Here is a 21,018-nt window from a genome sequence, read left to right as displayed (position 1 = left end):
AAATCACGATTATCATATCTTTTTAGCAGGGCATCCCCAACGGCAGCGTAGTTATCGGCCTCGATGTCCACGCTCTCGAACGGCTTGCGTGCCTCGCCTACGAGTGACTGGGAATATCCGCATTCGAATGCACTATCGACGTGTAGGTGTCTCGAAACGACAACCACTTCGAGAAATCCCCGTTAAACTTGGGGAGGTCAATCTGCGGAAGTCTAAGGTGGAATGTACCTGGATTGGCTGGTGCATGATGGATCGATGAGTTGAGTGCCACTTGTTTGGCATCTGCTGTTCGCTTGGACAGCAAGAAGCCTTTCGCCGAACAGTAACGTGCTTCGAAATTGGCTCGTTCCGTCAGGGTATCGTTCAGCTGTTCTTCGTCATCCAAACGTTCGGCTTCACTTTGCGCTTCCAGGAATTCGTGGTACACTCTGTCCAGAGATTCAAGCCGCACGGGTATCTGGCATGAATCACGATCTTCTTGAAAGTCCTTCACAAACCTTTCAACGCCATTGCGATGCACGTACAGGCCTTTCTTCACGATTTCCAAATCAGTCAGCCTTTTTTCGATCTTCTTGTCGGGCATTTTGCACCGATCTAGTACGAAACGATCGCGAAAAACGGTTTCGAAATGCTCCTTCCCGACGCGGACGGTAACGGTTTAATCCTTCCCGACGCGGACGAAAATCCTTCCCGCCGAAATACACGGATTGCGTCGCGAATTCGCGGATCGGTGCAAACACTGTCACTATGATCACTTTAACATGTCGTTCGTATCTGCCTTGCCGCCAACAAGGCCAAAAAAATCAATAATCGCTCTTCAATTTGTGCCGCACTACGGGCAAATTCTATTAGGCTAATTGCAGCACATTTTCTCCTATCAAAGCAAGGCACAGCAACAATGCTTTGCTTGCCGGAGATCACACACTATTCTTCCTCGGGGATCGTACAATGCCAGCAGCAATTGTTAACGGCTATTCAGTAGGAATGGAATCTGGCGTATCCAGTATTCCGCACAACACTTGGCACAATTGCGAGCCACCAATGCAATGGCACTTGGTCGAACGGATCGGGAAATTAGTCACCACTCGCGCACTAAACCTTCTGACCGGGGTCTCCTTCGATCCGGCTCGAAGGACCAAAATGTACAAGCCAGTTGGCTGTAGTTGCTGGACCGAAGGTTTTTCTTCGCCGTCGAAACGGCTGCCAAAAGGGTCAGTAGAATGGCTACACTAACTTGCACTTATTTTGCTAAAGGGTGTCCACGATGAAATTGCCACACTATGAAATTGCTCTAACTTTTTAACCGTTGGGTAGAATTTAATGAAAATTTGGGTGGATTTAGTTCATAGTGCATTTTTTTTTTTTTAAAGTCCTGTGATCAAAACTCGCGGAAATGGAGTCGAAAGAACAGCTCGTGCGTGATAAAATCTTGCGCATTCATCACGAGAACAAGGATCTCTCGCATCGTTCCATCGCTAAAACGTTGGGAATCGCGAATTCCACGGTGTCGCGAGTGATTAAGCGGTTTGAGGAACGGTTGACCACCGATCGGAAGCCCAGAAGTGAAGGAAAAAGTATTCCGTACAACACCAAAAATCACAACCGCGTAGTTGGGGCCTTCAACCGAAATCCGAACGCCTCCGTTAGGGATGTGGCTAAGAAGCTGCACCTAAGCCGAAGTTTTGTCCAGAAGGCCAAAACTAAGGCTGGGCTTCGAACGTTCAAGGTACAAAAGGCCCCTAATCGCGACGAGAAGCAGAACAAGTCCGCCAAAACCCGTGCCAGGAAGTTGTACCTCAACATGCTGACGAAAGTTGAATGCTGCATCATGGACGACGAATCATATGTGAAGGCCGACTTCAAACAGATCCCCGGCAACCTGTTTTTCACGGCCAAGGATAAATTCAGCGTTCCGGAGCATGTCCGCACTCAGAAGATGTCCAAATTTGCGAAGAAATTCCTGGTTTGGCAAGCCATCTGCACGTGCGGGAAGCGGAGTGCACCTTTCGTGACCCAGGACACGATGAACGGACAGGTGTACATAAAAGAGTGCCTCCAGAAGCGGCTGCTTCCTCTCCTGAAGGCCCACAACGTCCCAACAATCTTCTGGCCCGATTTGGCCTCATGCCACTACTCCAAGGACGTGCTGAAGTGGTATGCGGACAATAAGGTCAATTTCGTGCCGAAAATGTTCAACACTCCCAACACTCCGGAGCTCCGCCCCATCGAGAAGTACTGGGCGATTATGAAGCAGCATCTTCTTAAACGACCTAAGGTAGTGAAGACAGTCGAGGAACTGAAGAAAGTATGGGTTTACATGCAAAAAACGGTTGATTCACAGGTTGTGCAGAATCTTATGGCCGGGGTTAAGGCCAAGGTGCGGGCATTTGCGTATGGACTGTAAATAAAATACGAGTAAAATGGTAAAATGAAGTTTAATAGTTATTTCTCAATCCCTGAAAATTTGATGGCAAACGGATGAAAACTCGAATTTTGCGAATCAATTTTGTGTGTGGCAATTTCATCGTGGACACCCTTTATCTTCGCTCTTTCACTAGAGCGCAAGGCTAGCACACATCGATCGCGCACCGTTGGAGGAATTGAAATCTTCTGCTTTCCCACTTTGCACTAAAGTCGCGGACAAGCACTAAAACCCACTTTCGGACCTTGGATAAAGAAATTTGTGTTTCGTTTTGTCGCGCACAATCGACCGTGTATTGTGAGTTGGGTTTGGACTCTTTGTTGTGATCGGGTTGACCACTGACCTCTCATCGATCGGGTGATCAAATGTATTACTGGTGTTTGTACAATGGTATTCGTTATCACTCTCTCTCATCTCTAATTACACATGCATCTTTAGGTATATAAGCATTAGCTTAGGGTAGGTTTGGCAATCTTTGATTTAAGTATATAATTTAGATTTAGGTTTACGGTAAGGCCTCAACAATCGCTTAAGCAGTTTATCGTGAGTTCTCTTTTCATGTCCATGATTACCGCAAGTCTCTAGCTAATGAAAATTCGAAACGAACCTGCAAGCCGTGATGACATTTGAATACACTCTAAAAGAAAAATATGCAGACATGTATGTGAATAACTCATCCGAAACTATAAACGTTTCAAAACCGATGACAGGAATTACCACTCACCCTGTAAATGCTGATTTTGATCGGATTTTGAGACAAAGTTTAAAGCTGCATATTTTTAAGGGGTAAGTCACTTAGCACAGTGTGCCGAAAGTAGATTCGGCACAGCTTGCGCACATTCATCGACACACCTTCGGCATAATTTCGTAGGCACTGGGTTGTTCATTAAATAAAACGGGAGCACTGCTGGATAGCTGTCATTGAAGTTGTTCTCTCAAAAATATTACTAAACAAAGAATGATTTAAATTTTATCATTTATGTTCAAGCAATCTTTATATACTGATTTGATAAAAATTTATTTCAAATGTGCACTAAGTCCGGATAATGGCTAAAAATTCGTTCAGTCTATATTGCTTATTTTTCTTTGACATGTTAATTTATAAATTATTTCTCTCGTTCCATAGGAGATTGACATCTTGCTGGAACTTATTTTAATCGGTAGCTAAAATATCGGTTACATAAGTAAAAGTCGCTTAGTGTGTGAAAAAAGCGATAAAATTACTTTAGAAAACAATGTTAATGGAATAATTCAGATCTCCGCTTTCACGTTGGATCATCAGTATACTCACAGTGTATGATGCCGTGGACGTCTATCGAACGTAGTTTCATCATCCAACAGGACTGGGCAAACACGTCCAGATTTACTGTGCAGATCAGAAGTTCAACATTTGTCCCGGCTGTATCAAAGTCTTCATGAATGTGGACGATATGGGAGATCACGTGAAGCAGCACAATAATAACAAGCCAGATCTGCCAGAAAACGTTCACCAAATCGAATAACCTGAAAACCCACATGAAGGCGCACATATTCCAGCATTCGTTTCAATATTTGAGTTCGCGTTCGTTTACAAACGAGGAAGAAGTCAGCCGTCACTCGTTGGCAAACTCATCACCGAAGCCGTTTATCTGTTCGGAAAACAATTTATTTAACCTGAAGACTCACGTCCGAACCCACACGGGTGAAAAATCGTTTTCAGTAACATTCTCCGTTTGTGGCCACTATCTGGAGTTCAATTTGACGGCGTTTCGTGTCCTTGTGTGGGATCTGGATCACTGCTCTGTGGATATTCCGCATCGGTCCATACACTTTGCTATAGGATAGCGATTCCACGGTGGACTGCAGAATCAATATCATTCTTTGGAATGAATCCTGCTCCTGATGGTTGATCGGGAACATTCATAGGAAGCACTTGGCTCGACGATGTAGAGTAGTTTTTTCACCCTTTCAAATGTTCAAATCGCCTCCAGCTGCTTTTCAAAATTTGCCTTGTTTTTGTCGTTCCAACCAACAGTGTCACCGACGGAATGTCCTCCTCGATCTTCTTTTTGTTGGTCAGGAATAAGATGGACTTTTCACACAGGACCCTAACCGTATCGGTCAGCTCGTATCCCAGCAGCCAGGCCAAAATATTCAAGCTGCTATATATACCATAATAATCGTATTACCTTTGTTACTAGCGTAACATAGGTATTAGAATCGATTTTCACACGTCCTGCCGTCTGCTCCCGATAGCCATCCACACAAGCTATCTCACCTGTATAAAACATTCTCAATCGATAGAACTCGGCGCGATCTGGCTCGACAGTTTAATTACGACATCGTATGATACCTGCAATAATTAATCAAGAATATGGTTGATACGTGCATGTCGGTTAACCTCTGTTTTTTTTTTTTTTTTTTTTTTTAAGTCAGAAGAAGGCTTTATGTTTAGTTTGGGCGTTATGATGAGAAGAAGAAATCGTACGCAAAATCGTGGAATGTAGGGGAGAATAGTCCATAATGCACCCCTGAGGTAAAATGGCCCCGTGCAGTTTTTCGATGCTTATCCATTACTAATTCTGGAAATATCATGTGCCAGAATGTTAGTTCAAGCACTGAACTAGCAATGCTGATTTTTAAATTCACGAATTGACAATCGGAAGACTATGAAAAACAGCGCAGGGCCATTTCACGCCAGGGGTGCGATTTGAACCATCCTACCCTACATATTCCAATAGACCTTTTCGATGCTTAGTCGTCGTTCTCTATCTATCACACATGTATGAATCGACGGTGTATTTTCCCACTAATGTGTTTACCTCTTGCTCGCACTCGTTGGATTTAAATTGTACAGTAGTGTGCGCCGATTAGACGCCGAGAAGCTCTAGTAGACCAGTCAGATGTTGTCCCTTCATATTTGTGCACGGCCGATGAGATCAACCCAAATAAAAGCCTCAATAATCTGCTGGAAAATGAGGAAAATTTACCAAAATTTTACACAGTCTAGTAGTAGTACCAATAGACCAACTGGAAAAACATGAAGTAAATCGCACTTTTTGCGATTAATGAGTAAAGTAAAATCAAATTTGGGTTAATCTCGTTGGCCGTGCGCAGAGAGTTTTTCCACCTGTCTGCACACGTTATTTCTAAACAATCCAAATTTAAGTAAGATCTACTCATTTCCATTAGAATTAGGGCTAAACAATATATAGCGAACTAGATTGTAACTGACAAGATAACAAATTAACATTCGGATTCAGGTGTTCATTCGCCATCTTGTCAGTCTCAACTTTGTTTACTCAATTTTAACCTTGGTCTCTATATATTATATAATTATATTATATAATTTATTATATGGTCTATATATCACCCTCAGTTTTAAAAATCGCTATTAGAACTGGTACATCGTGAATCTCTCACCGATCAGCTCCTGCCGAGTTCACGGGTAAACTTATGTTAATCTGCTGAAAAAATTGACATAACAGCGTGGCCCTGTTTACTGTAAATGAATACCGGAATAATGCTCGCGTAACATTTGAACAGGAGCTATCAACTTTTGTAAACAATTTGCTACACTGTTAAATATCGACACATTTTATTGGTAATTTTCCATGTAAAATATCACATGATTTTCATCCCTCCCCTTGGCTTGTTTTTTAACCTGGACGTTGGTGGGCGGGCCTAATCTTATGCTTCATAGTGGAGCGTTGGAGACGGTTGGTTTAGGTCCGGCATCGTTGGCTCATGCCGTGAAAGAATAGCGTCATGAGCATGCGATGAGGATTACTGAGCTTCCCCTCTCTGATGAACCATTACATAAGAGAACCAAAGTTCTAGCCTGAAGTGATAGTATCACACTTGTTACTCCTTTATTTGAAAGCCGCGTTGTAGTACGCTTACGTATAGGCACTGACGTTGGGTGCGATACTGGCGGCTTTTGCCGCAAATCACTCTTATTTTATTTATTTTTACGCAGATAGATTTATTTGGGTATGCAAGGGAATTATACTATTGAAATATTTCAGAAAGTGCCCAACAGTGCTCCTTCTACTTGCGTGACAAGCTTTCGTTGTTGTTTTCATTGAGGTATGACTCAGGGAACAATGTTAAACACCATTTTTGTACATGGTATTGCAACTAATCTTATATGTGCTTCATTTTGATTTGGGATAAGTGTTTGAGCTATGGCTCGGGATTTCCACTGTGGCGTGCTTCTATTGTGACATACCCATACGTATTTTTGTGATGCGACATAGTGGAAGCGTGTGAGCATAGTTGGAGCATATACCCTATGTAATTTAAAAATCAGCTAGGAAAGTTACTTCAAAGTGAAGCATTTTAGTCACTTGAAGGTGTCACCTGGGACGAACTAATATATATTAAATATAGGTCAAAGTCAAAAACAACTTGAAACACGTTAAATTTTATTTTACATTCACAAGTGCAGGTACTTAATAAAGCATGGTAGGTAGATTAGAGATTTCAATTATTTATTAAATTAGACTAGAGATATCATAATCATCAAACGAACTTAAATAAGAAAATTTAGGCAGCCTAGTAGCATTAAGTGAATTAACAGAAGAGTTAGGATGCGGAGGGTCCGCTTAGGGAGGCAACTAGCCTTTTCATGTAATATCTGTTTATTTTGATTATTCCTTTAAAATATCAATTTGGTATATATGTGAAAGGATGAATTAGTTGGAGATGGATTTTCGGTTTCTTTACATTTAGCATCACTATGTGTCATTTCCTCAAAACCCCCCAATAACCGGCCTCTTCAATCCCTTCCTTTTCCCATGGCGTTCAAGTGGTCCGCATAGACTATTCAGCCATTACCCGTCCTTTATCCTCGGCTTTGGATTGACTTGCGCTCCCATTGCCCCACCAAACGCTGCAAAATGAAAATGAAAATGTAAAATATCACATGATTTTCATGTGGCCACACATAAACAGAATCCACCCAGAAGTACACATGATATTTATGAGTCAAATGAATAGTATGTTATTCATTTTACACATGAATTTGATGTGTACACATAAGAACTATGTGTCCGACATATATAGTTATATATCATTTGTTTATCACATTGCAAAAATTCATGTGTGGGACACATAAAAATTCGCATTGAATCAAATCCATCCGTGCACTCGTCTATTGGGGGTGCCGTAGGCAGTGATGCCACAATTGTTGAATTTAACTCGCGTAACATTTGAAAAGGACCTATCCTCGTTGATCGATTCTTGGTGACTTTCTCTTTGATTAACCACGGCAACATAAATGAATTTCTCGCTAAGCCTCTCGCCTCTATTCGATGAAGCCGGTAATTTGCGTTCGATTGGTGAGGAAAGAATAATCAACGTTTTGTTTATAAAACTTGATAGTACCATTTCAATTGTTGGTCTACAATATATTTAATTTGTTCCGCTTTTTGATAGATTGAAATTCTATCCGCCAGACTATAAATATAGCGACTATAGTTAGCTTGCGCCTAAATCAACACACTGAATGGGAAATTCAATTGCACTCGGGTTATTCGCGAAAGAGAATATCGATTACGTAAAACTCATATCAGCTCCTCATAGATAAGCCACAATTATATCTTAAAATTATTGTCATGTTAGAAAATTAACGTGAGGACATTAATCAATTGATTAATGAATAATAATTGCTGTTCAATTGGGCAGAGCAGAAACTGAGACCAGTAGAAATAAAAATATCCTCTAAGGCCTCGTATATCTATGGATAATATCAAAAACGAGATAATACTGGGTAACAAAGGTTCTATTCACCTGCCCGGTGGATCAATTTAGGTTTTTTACAAAAAAATCGCAGCTTGCTCTATGACCGGCACAATTGGCACACTTGCGGAACACTGAGAAAAATGTTGACCCAAGATTGGTGTGCGGAGTGACCTACCCCTTGATATTTTATCACTTCCACAAAATTGTAATGGACTATTGGTTTATGCACAGAAGTTCACAATTATGTCACTATACGGCGCTAGTGGGCAAGTGAATTTACTGAACATGCTATATCTTGGGATCCTGGCCATGTAGAAGGCTACAGTCTTCGGCAAAGTTGTTCAGTGGGTCAAGTACGTTAGATTGACGAAGAGAAGTTCAGTATTTTTCCAGTACGTAGCGCTAGTGTGCAAAAATTTTTCCTGAATATGCTAGATCTTGGGATCCAGGCCATGTAGAAGATTTATGTCTTGAGCAAATTTGTTCGGCAGGCTCAGAATTGTCTCAATACGCGGCGCTAGTGAGCACTGTATATTGGAATCTCGAGGGGACACGTCGAGTCGTCAAGTCGACGATGACAGGAGCACATATCGTGGAGGTAGGGGTAAACAATAGCTGCAATTTCCAAACCTATGACTGGATGCCTTCCTTCGAATAACAACTGAAGTGCGGTAAAAATCGGTAAAACTGTTTCAAACATATCGTTGGTACTTGAGCGGTCGACAATCATCTCTTTTTGCCAGTGGTGGCGGGGGGGAGGTGACACACCCCTCACCATCCCTCTCCAAAGGGGGAGTTTGGTTAAGAGAGATGATCAAACCGATTTGTACCTTCCTTAAAAGTTGTCCTAGCTCGCTATCTACATTCTATATGCAATTTTCACACTGCCGTAATCTAAACGGAACTATCAATTCTATACTTTCATCTCCTCCTCATCTATCGTATAAAAATTACCACTTCAGTCTGTTATTCGAAATAGCATCTTCAACTATGCTTCGAATCCAATTAGTATAAAAAGGAAATTATTAATTTATTTCAAACCATTGATAAACCATAAACAATCGATTTAGTTACACAATGTTACTAATTTTTAGTGTAAAATAATCCTTATTTAAAATATATGAATTTATTTCAAACCATTCCCTAAACAGTCAATATTAATGTTTAAACACATAACAACCGTCTCTGATGAATGATATAATCAATTAGAGAGTGGTTTCGAGATTAACACAAAGCGGATATGTTGATTCGATCATGTCCAGCCTTAATAATAAGCCTTAAGCAGTAGAGCATCGAGGGTTCCAAATCCGAGGAAATGTGATTCACTTCTACAATGAACTCATTTGGCGGCAATCTAGAATATGTGGTTTTCCGAATGTTCTTATTCAGCTTCTTATTCAGTCGTAAGCTATCGTCCAACGGTCAAGATCCTTATGGACGAAAAATCCATCTTTATGGAGAGATGGTTTTGGGATTGAAAAATTTGTTTAGAGGATTTGCTTCCACAGTAAGTTTCCAAATAGTTCTTTGAATGACAGGTGAATCGGTTTGGCATTTCCTTGAATCAAAATCGTCTCCTCCTCGATTCCTACAAAAAAGAAATAAATTAAAAAATAATAATTGATTTTTCTAAATACGCACGCACAAAATCCCAGACAACACCGCGTACATAATCGAATGAAATCTGTCTAGAAACGGTGGTGACAAACTTGCGCTAAATATTTCTTAAGTATTTTTAAGTAATTTCAGGTATCTTAGATATCAATAAGAAATTTCTGAGTATAATGCAAGAAATACAAAATTTTGAATGGGATGCCCCTAGGCTGCTACTGTTCTCTTAATCATTGTAGGTTTTTGTTTTGCATTTGCCGTATCAAAGTGATAATCAGCTTTAATGTTCACGTTTACTATTTAAGTACCATTTTTTATGTAATTACGATAAGTTTGGATTTGAGCTCCGATCAGAACTGCTGTCTGACGGAGGTAAATTTATTGTAAAAATTGAAGTTCAACCGCAACCGGAAAGGGAATCGATCCCCAGTGGAGCACATTTCGCCCGTTGGCCGTCGTAAAACCTAATTAGTAAGGCCTAACATCATCAAGAAGAAAAAAAAAATGATAACCTGATAAAAGATATATGCTATATATTCACACAAGTTGTTCCACCCCTAGTGCTAGTCTTAAGTTACCCATCGGCAACCACATAGAATTTCTTTCAATGAACATTTAAAATTTCATTAATCCTGGAAAATTTAGACAGTATCTTTAATAACAAATATCCATCATCTCTAATTGTATTGAATGATTAATGGTACTCGTCAATCTCCGCACACTCTTTAAAAAAAAAATGTTAAGTTTAACGTAGAGAAAATAAAGTACGGCATTCTACATGGCAATCGATCACGTTTTACCTTTCCCCGTGATCAAGACAGTGGGGCAGTGAACCCAGTAGCGTGGCCAAAACTAATGACTTACGGTCTGTGACAAAGTTGATCACCCATTTTGCCAGCAAGCCAATAGCCCTATATTAACTTTATATTACAAAAAGGGCCCTTATCGTGCTATTAGAGAGCTTCATGGTTACTTGGGTAGTTAACAAAGGGCCAGTTTTTGACAGTTTCTGATCAGGTCGTATTCCTACCGCATAGGTGGCGCTCGTTTATATATTTTAAACAGAGCTAGGATGCTTTCATCGGCATTCGGCAGACATCAAAGATCTGTAACTTGTGAGTACCCCCATATCTGTATGATGCAAATCCAAGGCACTGGAGGTTTTGGCCACGCTACCGGGTCTGCTTCCCCAGCGTACATGATGGAAAGCCATCTGTTTTTTTATTGTGTGCCAAATGATCATCACCGGTTATTGACCAAGAACAAATAAATCATTTCATATTTCATGCAAATTCACAGTCAAAATATTTCCTTTGGTGGTTCATCGCAGCAACCGGCCATTCCCAATGAGACCTTGGTCAGCGTGCCGGAGATGAAATATGACAACACCTATTCAGCAAACGCAGGCGGCCGCAAATTAACGCTTCATTGCTTCACCGACAAGTAATTCACCTCACGCTCGTGTTCTCTCCAGCAATGTCAGATCTACGAGAATGTTCGATATTTTTGCGGAAATGTGGCTCCGCAGACAAACTTTAATACGGTCTTAAGCCAAAGTTCCACCCCGCGCTCAACACTTTCAAAAGTTATTGCAACTACGGAGAAATCTGGCATCACTGGTTCTCTCACTCGCGCTCACTCACTTTCCCGCTCCCAGATAAATACGAATTGCGGTGGTTTGCCGGTGCCTTCTTGGATGGATTTTTTTTCGCAACCGGCGCCCGGCACCTGCTGAGTGCTGCTCGAGAGCCATTCTCCGCTTTTCGCTTTCAATGTCAGGCTGCAGCCGCGATCTTTTAGCACTTTTAAAAGCAAACATTTTGAAAGAAATTTCGTAATAGTTTCGCAGAGTCTGATCGGTGGTATTCTTCTTCTTCTTCTTATTTGTTTTCAGTGTTGGACGCGTCCGGAATCCAGGAGGCGGGTTTCATGTGGGGCCAGAATCACTGGCTAGGGTCGGAGCGGGGCTGCGAATCGGCACATGCACCTCTGTCGATAACGCTATCCGATCGGTACCGGAGGAACATGAAGCCGAATCTGGTGAAGGCGTTGGCGCCGTTTGACGTCGGCTTCCGGATGGTGTACGCTCAGCATCAGTCCTCTTGGCAGGTGGAGATGAAATTTCTGGTCGAGGTAAGTTGAATGTCATTCCACCCAGATCAGCAACATGATGAATAACTTTGGGGATACTCAAACAGTTTATGGGTTGGTTTGGGGAGTGTGTTTTCTTTTTCTTTTGACGACTATATGTTGGTTGATTTCGTAACCAGAACATTCTGCACATTGGAGTTTGCGTTCCACTGTCGTGCTCGAATGGCGAGTTGTTCAATCTGACCGAACGGTACTTTGGAGAGCGAATCATGCAAGCACAGGACATCTTCGAGTTCAGACCAAACGTGCTGCACGTCAAAGATATGCAGTTGACGGAGAATTTCTGGACCAAAGGGAGCGTATTCGTTATCAGGTAAGGTTGTCACTTTGACCCATTTCCTCCGCCGTCTAAGTACTGAACTCGATTTCTCATAATTACACCCATTTCTTCCTCGTTTCTTGCAATCAACCAGCATCACCATCACACTAACCGCCATTATGGTGTATTTGGCACAGTGTCGTGAGCAAAAAATTAACGAAGAAAAAGCTTGCAGCGTACCCGCTGAGGAAACCAACAGCACGACCTACACTCCGGTAATGATAAACGGAGGGGCATGCAACGGACACTACTCTCCTGCATCTGTAGCGTCTTCATCTTCGTCAGCAGCAGCAGCCACAGCTACCATTGCCGCCAATGACGACGAACGGATGAAGGAAACTGCACCCATGCCAAAAACAAAACCAACTCCGATCCAATCCTCCTCCTTCTCTTCCTCCTCCTCGGCTGACACCTTTGTCGACAGGGTCATCGATAGTTTCAACCTGCGCCGGAACCTCGCCACCGTGTTCCAAACCGACATTGGCCCACAATCGCTGCCCGTGATCTGTGGAATCAAGTAAATAGCAAGCTTTGATTCACCGTTTCGCCGTCTCTCGCTCTTCTTCATCTCTCTCTCTCTCTCTCAGAGCGAATAACCTTGAACCATAAACACAAGCACCGGGCACATAAGATACCTCGTGCACACTCATACCACACCTCATCGCCATTAACCATTCAGCGAAAGCAGCTTTATTGTGTATTTCTTTGCTGTATTTTTTTATTTTGATCAAGAAAAGAAATGTAAATGGGACACAAATGGGTCGAAGTTGTTGCAGTCAAATTTTTTAGTCATTCTGGATTTTCCACAAAAGCTCCTGCAATCAGATTCGACGAAAATTCTTACTACTTCGATTACTTTTTCAATATTAATTTACATCCTTGTTGTTGATTATTTAATCACGCATCACGGCGAACATTTCACAAGAAATAACCGAATGGATAAAATCGATGTTCGATTTAAATACCGAATATCATTAGGTGTAGACGATCCGTAGACTGACCGCCATTAAATTGAATGGTTTATTACAAGTGTTGGGAAATCCAACGGGCATTGTTATCACGATGGTCTACTATCACGTGTTTTGATCAGAAGATTATGCCGTTTCTTATAATTATAGCAAATCATTTTCGCGGCTTTAGGGTTTGCATACTCAAATAGGGGACGACGGGGTAAGACGGCCATCAAAAGCTTAAAGTATAATTTAACCAAAACTTTATAAAATATCGGTAATAAATTATGTGAATATTGATCTTTAGAGTCTATCGGTAATTACATTGATTTTCTTTTCATTTGATGATGTTTTATAACGAACCAAAACAAGTCTTAATAATATAAGAAAAAAAAATAAGGGTTGTGTTCCAAGCACAACCGCATTATTGTAGTAGAACTACGATTTATTTGTATAGCCTAGTAATTTAATTATTAATTAAAAAAATTATTCTAAAATAAACAAATATTCGATTCATATGCCTCTATACCCGTTTTCGTACGAACCGGATTCGTTTCGCAATTTCGTATTCCCGTTTTCGTTCGAACCAATGCTAATTTTCGAACATCGTTAGTTCGAACGATTTCATGCTAAAGGGTGATACGGTCAAAATTTGGTCAATATCAACTTGACGTATTTCTTTCAATTTTGCATTTAAAAAACCTGAACACCCCTCATTTTGAAGGTGTGTGTGTGTAGAATGTTGCTCCTATTTTGATTTTGGAATTCACTCTTCAGTTGTCAAAATGCCGTCCAAGCAAGAAGAGCAGCGTATCAAAATTTTGCTCGCGCATCGCGAAAATCCGAGCTACTCGCACGCAAAGTTGGCAAAATCGCTAAAAGTTGCCAAATCAACCGTTACAAATGTAAATAAAGTGTTTGGGGAACGTTTGTCGACAGCCAGGAAGTCTGGATCGGGGGGAAATCGAAAACCGGAAGCCGCTGAGACGACAAAGAGAGTTGCCGGTAGTTTCAAGCGAAACCCTAACCTCTCTCTCCGAGATGCCGCAAATAAGCTGGGTGTATCGTCTACAACCGTGCATCGAGCCAAAAAACGAGCCGGACTATCGACTTACAAGAAGGTAGTGACTCCAAATCGCGATGATAAACAAAATACGACGGCCAAAGCGCGATCCCGGAGGCTGTACACGACGATGCTGACGAAGTTTGACTGCGTGGTAATGGACGACGAAACCTACGTCAAAGCCGACTACAAGTAGCTTCCGGGACAGAAGTTTTATACGGCAAAAGGAAGGGGAAAGGTAGCAGATGTTTTCAAGCACATGAAACTGTCAAAGTTCGCAAAGAAATATCTGGTTTGGCAAGCCATCTGTACCTGTGGCTTGAAAAGCAGCATTTTCATAGCTTCCGGGACTGTCAACCAAGAAATTTACGTGAAAGAGTGTTTGAATAAACGTCTGCTGCCTTTCCTGAAGAAACACGGTTGTTCCGTACTGTTTTGGCCGGATTTGGCATCTTGCCATTACGGTAAAAAGGCCATGGAGTGGTACGCCACCAACAACGTACAGGTGGTTCCCAAGGACAAGAACCCTCCCAACACGCCAGAGCTCCGCCTGGGCTATTGTCAAGCGGAACCTAAAGAAGACCAAAAAAACTGCTAAGGGCGAGCAGCAGTTCAAGGCAAACTGGCTTTCTGCGGCGAAGAAGGTGGACAAGGTGGCTGTACAAAATCTGATGGCAGGGGTCAAGCGTAAGGCCCGGCAATTCGGATTTGGAAAAGCGGAAGCCTAACTGAATATTTTTCCTGAATTTTATACTAATTGAACTTGAAAAAGAAATTTAATTTGATTTTTTAAATAAACGATTTCACCGATTTACACGCGTTTTCCCTTGACCAAATTTTGACCGTATCACCCTTTATTCCCATTTTCGTACGAATGCGAATCGCGAGACAGCCAGTGGATAAAAACTTTGAATTTTTTTTGTAATGGTCTTATTGTACAAACAAATATGGGTCATTCCGCGCCAAGCGTACACAACACATGAAATTGACGTCTTCCGATTTGGACCAAATTTGTAGAGAATGTTCATTTAAGTTCAAATTATAAAATTCCAAAGTTTTATGCTAATCGGAGCACCCCTCAAGGTCAAGGGGCGGATTTTCGATTTATCGTGATTCTTTAGAAAGCACTACTTTCTTTTGTTCATATCTCCGGAACAAATGAAGTTACAAATTGCATTAGGTATTGTTTAAATGAGGAAATTAGACAAGAAATCTGAATTTGTAACCTTTATTTCTGTACAGTGATGCCAAATATTTTTTAAAGCAGATTTCTTATGATACGTGTCGTTTAGTTTTCATTTTAAGGACACCATCATGTTCTTCATCCTTCTCTACACAAAAAACAATCAACGACGAAAAGTAATTTGCGTAGTTCCTGGGATATTGCATTTTGAATGAACGAAAGTCATATATTATGAGGGTAAAACTTTTTTTTATTTTTTTTCCATGTTTTCTTAATAAGTGGATTCATTCTCATGACTTATCGTGTGAAATAATATTTAAAGAAAAAAAAAATCGAGTACTTTACCAAGAACAGTTTTTAATACAGTGTCCCACAGCATCTTTACATAAGATAGACTATCTAAAACAAAGTTTAACGCGATGTAACATTTTGGAAAAAAAAAATAAAGGAAGGTGTTTCTTTATTTTCCTGACGCATAAAATAACTATTTATGGTCAGCCATAAAACAAGACAAAAATGTGAAATATAGGACAAAACTGTAATTTGCTCATGTTTTGCATACGATCCTGAATTTTGAGATCAAATAGATGTCTTTAAAGATGTCATCAATAAACGTATAAAACATGACATTTTTGATTTTTTTTTCATATATTAGGCGTCTATGTTTTAAGCATCTCTGGCGTATCTGTCTAGTTCATTAGAAGTTGGCAAATACCGAGTGGAAAATGGTGTGTTCTATTCAGGGGGCAATTCACTTTGCAACCTTGTGTTAAACACATCAAAAACACTCTTCGACATACTCAAACACCCTTCAACCACCATGAGAACCAATTTTTCAATCTTTTCTGGAAGCACTGGCTAGAGCCAAAAACGTTTACATTCGTTTGATGCCCTTTTTTGATTTGTTGATTTTTTTTCTAAAGGATAGACCTCCATAAATTGGTAGGATTCCACAAAAAAAACTGATCGGGACACCGGAGTAGCCCTCACCCCCACAATTGGAAAGAAGATTCAACATCAAGCTCAACATTGAAAAAACAGACAATTTCAACCTCTAACAAGCTAGAATATCTGTAACTGTATATGAATGAAGCGGATAATAATTATCATATCAATTATTGATCGATAGCTAAAGACAGATTTTTCTTTCTAATGTGTGTGATGCCCTTTCGTCGTGGATTTCATATACACAATACCAAATCAGAGAGATCCATCCTACTAGCTGCCGCTTACAAATAGGTTCGTTTTTTTTGCGAAATTTAGATCCAGAGATTGCTTAGAAAGGGGCGTGCTCGGTTTGGTTATCTGGGCTTGATTGCGACTGGAATTCGGTTGGGATGGATTCGAGAGGACTTTAGGATGTCAAGCATCATGACATGAGAATACGATGGCTGAGGGAGTACTTTTTGAGATCGGAGTGGAACTCCAGACATACATACACAGCACGTTCTTTTAGATAGGTGTAGCGGATGACGATCAGGGATGCGAATTTGAATTCCTGTAAGTTGCTTACGTATACGTGTGCTTTATTTCTGGAATTCCGTGCTTTCACTGTGCATGATTAAATTGGTAAATTTTAGGGGAGCAAAAAAAAAAAGAATTCTGATTATAAACAAAAGTGGATGTAATGCTAGCCAGTAAGCATTAATTTTCAATAAACTTTTTGACAGCTAGATCGACATGCAAAAACGCCCATAAACACCTTCCGACACCCTAAAACACACAAGAAACATAATTACCCCCCGTAACTTGGGTAGATCACCTTTTCGTGGTACGTTAAGGGATGTAAGATCTACCACCGATTCCTTGTCCTGACTACTTCAAACTAAGGGAACAGGATTTTTCAGTAATCAAAGGAACACATCTTAGTCCTTGCTACTTTTTATGCCTTGCTGATAGTGACAAGACTTGGCTTTGTCCACCGAGGATGATCTTGAAACAAGGAACAAATGAATTAGTTAGTCTTCATCTATGTGATTCCTAATCTTCTATTCGTTGTTCCCTAGTTTGAAGTGATTAAGACTAGGGTTCCGATGCATGGTCATTATCGATGTTATTCCTTAATTTTGTTGCTAACGAATCCAATTTTGACTGACAAAGGGGCGTTACTGGTCGCAGTGGTGTTAGGTCGCGAACAGTGGAACACAATTACAAGCTTCGTTCTGGTGTTATGGAACTGAAAAGTGTTTGTGATGGTCATGCTAAGCAATATGGGGATCTTTATGCGACAATGTAACGACAGTGCTGCAACCCATTCCATCTGCATACAGTTATTCGTCGCAAGAGTTTGAAACCAATTTCTGCACGCTTTCATGATGAGTACAATAAGAACTTTGCCAAAAATTGTCGAAGGTCGGAAAGTATGCATGCAATGTCGCGGTTTAAAAAAAAACATGGATAATGACCAGCCATCTCCAGGTAAAATTTATCTTGAAATCTTCATTTCAATCCCAGCAGTACGAAAGCACGACTATATTGTAGCGAAACAATCCGAGTTTTTCAAATTCACTCGTCATAACTTCATTGGCGTGCACAGGGTGGGACAAGGTGGGGCAATTGCCCCACCTTTTATAAATAAATATATTGCCTGAAAATTGCACGACAAAGGTGAATGAAGGGACAAACTTCAATGAAATTTTTGGGTCAAAAAATTGCACCACATTCCTGGTGTCTTTTTTTTTTCAAGGTCGTTCATGGAGGGTTAAAAGAAAAGGGTAAATTTAAGGTTGAAAAAATTCACCTTCGTGGTGGTAAATCGAAGAAAAAGCATTTTATTGAATATTTCTGGTGTAAAAATATCATCAAGGTGGTGCATGGAGGGACTAATCAAAATGAATAACTCTGGTTCTAAAATTGAATCGCGTTAAAAATTTGGAGGTGCACATTTATCTGGTGAATGTAGAAGCAAGGTTTATTAATTTTTCTGGTGCATAATTTGCATCGTTCTGATGAATGCAAACTTCATTGAAAATGTATGGTGGTAACAAAGCCTGAAGGTGCATGGTGAAACAAACTTCACTGACAATTTTTGGTGCACCGTTCTGGTGAATGGAGGAGCATGCTCTATTGAAAATTTCTGGTGCAAAATTTGCATCGCTCTGATTAATGAAATGAGCAGAAAATTTCTGGTGGAAAACTTGCACTAGTCTGGTAAATGAAGGCACAAGCTTTATTTAAAATTATGCTAAATTGAACATTTCTGGTGGAAAATCTGCACCGTTCTGGTGAACGGATAGGCAAGCTTTTTGTTTTTTTTTTGTTTTTAAATTTGCATTTTTCTGCTGAATAGAGAAACAAATTTTAATAATAGTTTCTGGTGTAACATATGCACCATTCTGATACTTGGAGGGAAGCAGCTTTACTGAAAATTTATGATAAAAAAAAATCCGAAAATAGGGGCAAACTTTATTTGGTGGAAAACCTGCAACATTCATATGATATGAGAAGCCAGCTATATTGAAAATGTTTGGTGGAAAATGGAAAAAGGAAATCTGCACCAATCAGAATATTGGAGAAGCAATTTTTATTGTTCATTAACGGTGGAAAATTTGCATCGTTCTGATCAATTGAAATTTTCTGGTGTAAAATTTTCTGATGGCAAGTTTGTACTGAAAATTTCTGGTGTAAGATTTGCAACATTCTTCTGCATGGAGGGGCAAGCTGAATTGAAAAATATTGATGTAAAAATTGCACAGTTCTGGTGAATGAAGGGACAAGCTTTATTGAACATTTCTGGTAGAAAAACTACAACGTTTTGGTGAATTAACGGACAACTTAAATTGAATTCCGAGAAGAGACTCAAGGGTATTGAATTCGGAGGACAGTTTCAAAAATTCTGCGAATAATTTTTAGTGAATCCTGCGTATAGTTCCAACATAATTTCGAAAAGAATTCCGTGAGAATCAAATTTTTAATGGAATTCCAAAGGGATGTTGAGGAAAATTTCAAGGAAATTCCGATGATAATTTTAAGCTCATTCTGGGAAGAATTTCTGAAGAATACAGAGGAAATTCTTCCGAAAGTTTAGGAGAACTTTAATTCCAAGGTGTTCTGACAAAAAAAAATCCAAAATATTCAGAGAAGAACCTCAAGGGTATTGAATTCTTAGGACAGTTCCAAAATATTTCTGGGAAGAAATCAAAGAAAATTCTACTGATAATTTCTATTGCATCCTGCAGATAGTTCTAAAATAATTTTGAAAAGAATACCGAGCAAAATGTCAAGCGAATTCCGAGGATAATTTTTAGCTCATTCCTGGAAAAAAAATCTGAAACTCTAAAGGAATTTGAGTTCTAAAGTGTTCTGAGAAAAAATCATGAAGAGTTCTAAGCGTAATTCCAGTGGACTTGTGAGAAGAATTTCAAAACAGTGCATAGACTTCTAAAAATGTCGAAAAGAACCTCAAGGAATTCTGAGGATGGACTTTTTTGCAACTGTACAAAGTTTAAAGAAAAGTGGGTATTAGTATGCCATTGAACCTTGGTCTATTTTTGTCTTACAAAAAATTAGTCTAAGAATCTTCTCTGAAAATTTTAAGTCATTTGTTACCATTGTTAAAAAGTTACAGCTGTTTATGTTCAATAAATTCGGGATTGTCCTTTATATCATCTTTAAAACATGTTGAATGTTCGGCATCATTTACTGTCACCCCGACTGGCGGTACTTTGGGACAGGGTTGACATGCTCAACCCTTCGCACAATTCGTCATTCCGTTAACAATCGTTCCAATCGTTACATATTTTTTAAACCTTTTTAATGAACCTATTAGCCTTGGCATTTAGATCAAAATTTGAAAAAAAAAAATTAGAACTACTATTTTTACTGATGACCAAGTTCAACGTACTCGCAACGGTAATAGTAAAGTGTAACTACAATAGCATATAGGATTTCCAGTTAAAACTAGATGTATGAGTGCTCATTGCAAGACAGTCTATATTACATGATATAAGCCATAGTCTGTTCGGGGTATAAGGGCTTACAAAACCTCAAAATAAGTCAAAAATAAACTGTAATGATACCTTCAAAATATACAAAAACGTACTGCACAAAATTTCATAAAGGCAACTGCATAGAAGATGATACCAGTAACTTGAAGAATATATTTTCATTGGTTTATATTTTTAAACTGTATAGAAAAGCATGCCGCAAAAAAATTATTACAACGATTCCTACAGGGTTCAGAAATTGGAAGAAAGTGACCGAGATGCTGAGCAAACACAATCGCAGTGATACCCATGTTGGTAGTATGGACGCGTGGAAGAATTTCAAAATCAGGAAGTGTATCGACGAAGAACTGGACCACAAAAAAAGAGGTATGATTGCTGCTAGTAAGGCAAAGCGGCTACAAAATCGCTATATAATGGAACGTTTCACCGATATTATGCGCACACTTTGCAAAGGTGGCCGACCACTTCGTGAACATTCGGAAGGAGCGGAAAGTGTGCCATCCAGTTGGTGGCTAACTACGATCCTGTGCTGAAAAAACACATGGAGGAAGGTGCCAAAAATTGCCAGTACACAAGTAACCGTATTCAAAATGACATGATTGTTGCACAATGTAATGTTGCGGAACATTGCGAAATCCTTGCGATGAAA

At 39.9% G+C, this 21,018-nt stretch overlaps 1 protein-coding gene across 1 annotated transcript in view; it reads left to right on the top strand.

The window, feature by feature from the left end:
* Window positions 1–21,018, top strand: part of LOC135708149 (uncharacterized) — a 102,310-nt gene that overhangs the window by 60,438 nt on the left and 20,854 nt on the right. The window contains exons 2-4 of the mRNA XM_065230138.1: window positions 11,652–11,890; window positions 12,028–12,221; window positions 12,322–12,744. Coding sequence (XP_065086210.1) covers window positions 11,652–11,890; window positions 12,028–12,221; window positions 12,322–12,744 — 856 coding nt within the window. The remainder of the gene's footprint in view (window positions 1–11,651; window positions 11,891–12,027; window positions 12,222–12,321; window positions 12,745–21,018) is intronic.

Source organism: Ochlerotatus camptorhynchus, unplaced genomic scaffold, assembly GCF_037179485.1.
Source record: "Ochlerotatus camptorhynchus isolate MF236.1 unplaced genomic scaffold, CSIRO-AGI_Acam_v1.1 ptg000328l, whole genome shotgun sequence".
Taxonomy (NCBI): Eukaryota; Metazoa; Arthropoda; class Insecta; order Diptera; family Culicidae; genus Ochlerotatus; species Ochlerotatus camptorhynchus.
This window is presented reverse-complemented; position numbering and strand designations above follow the sequence as displayed.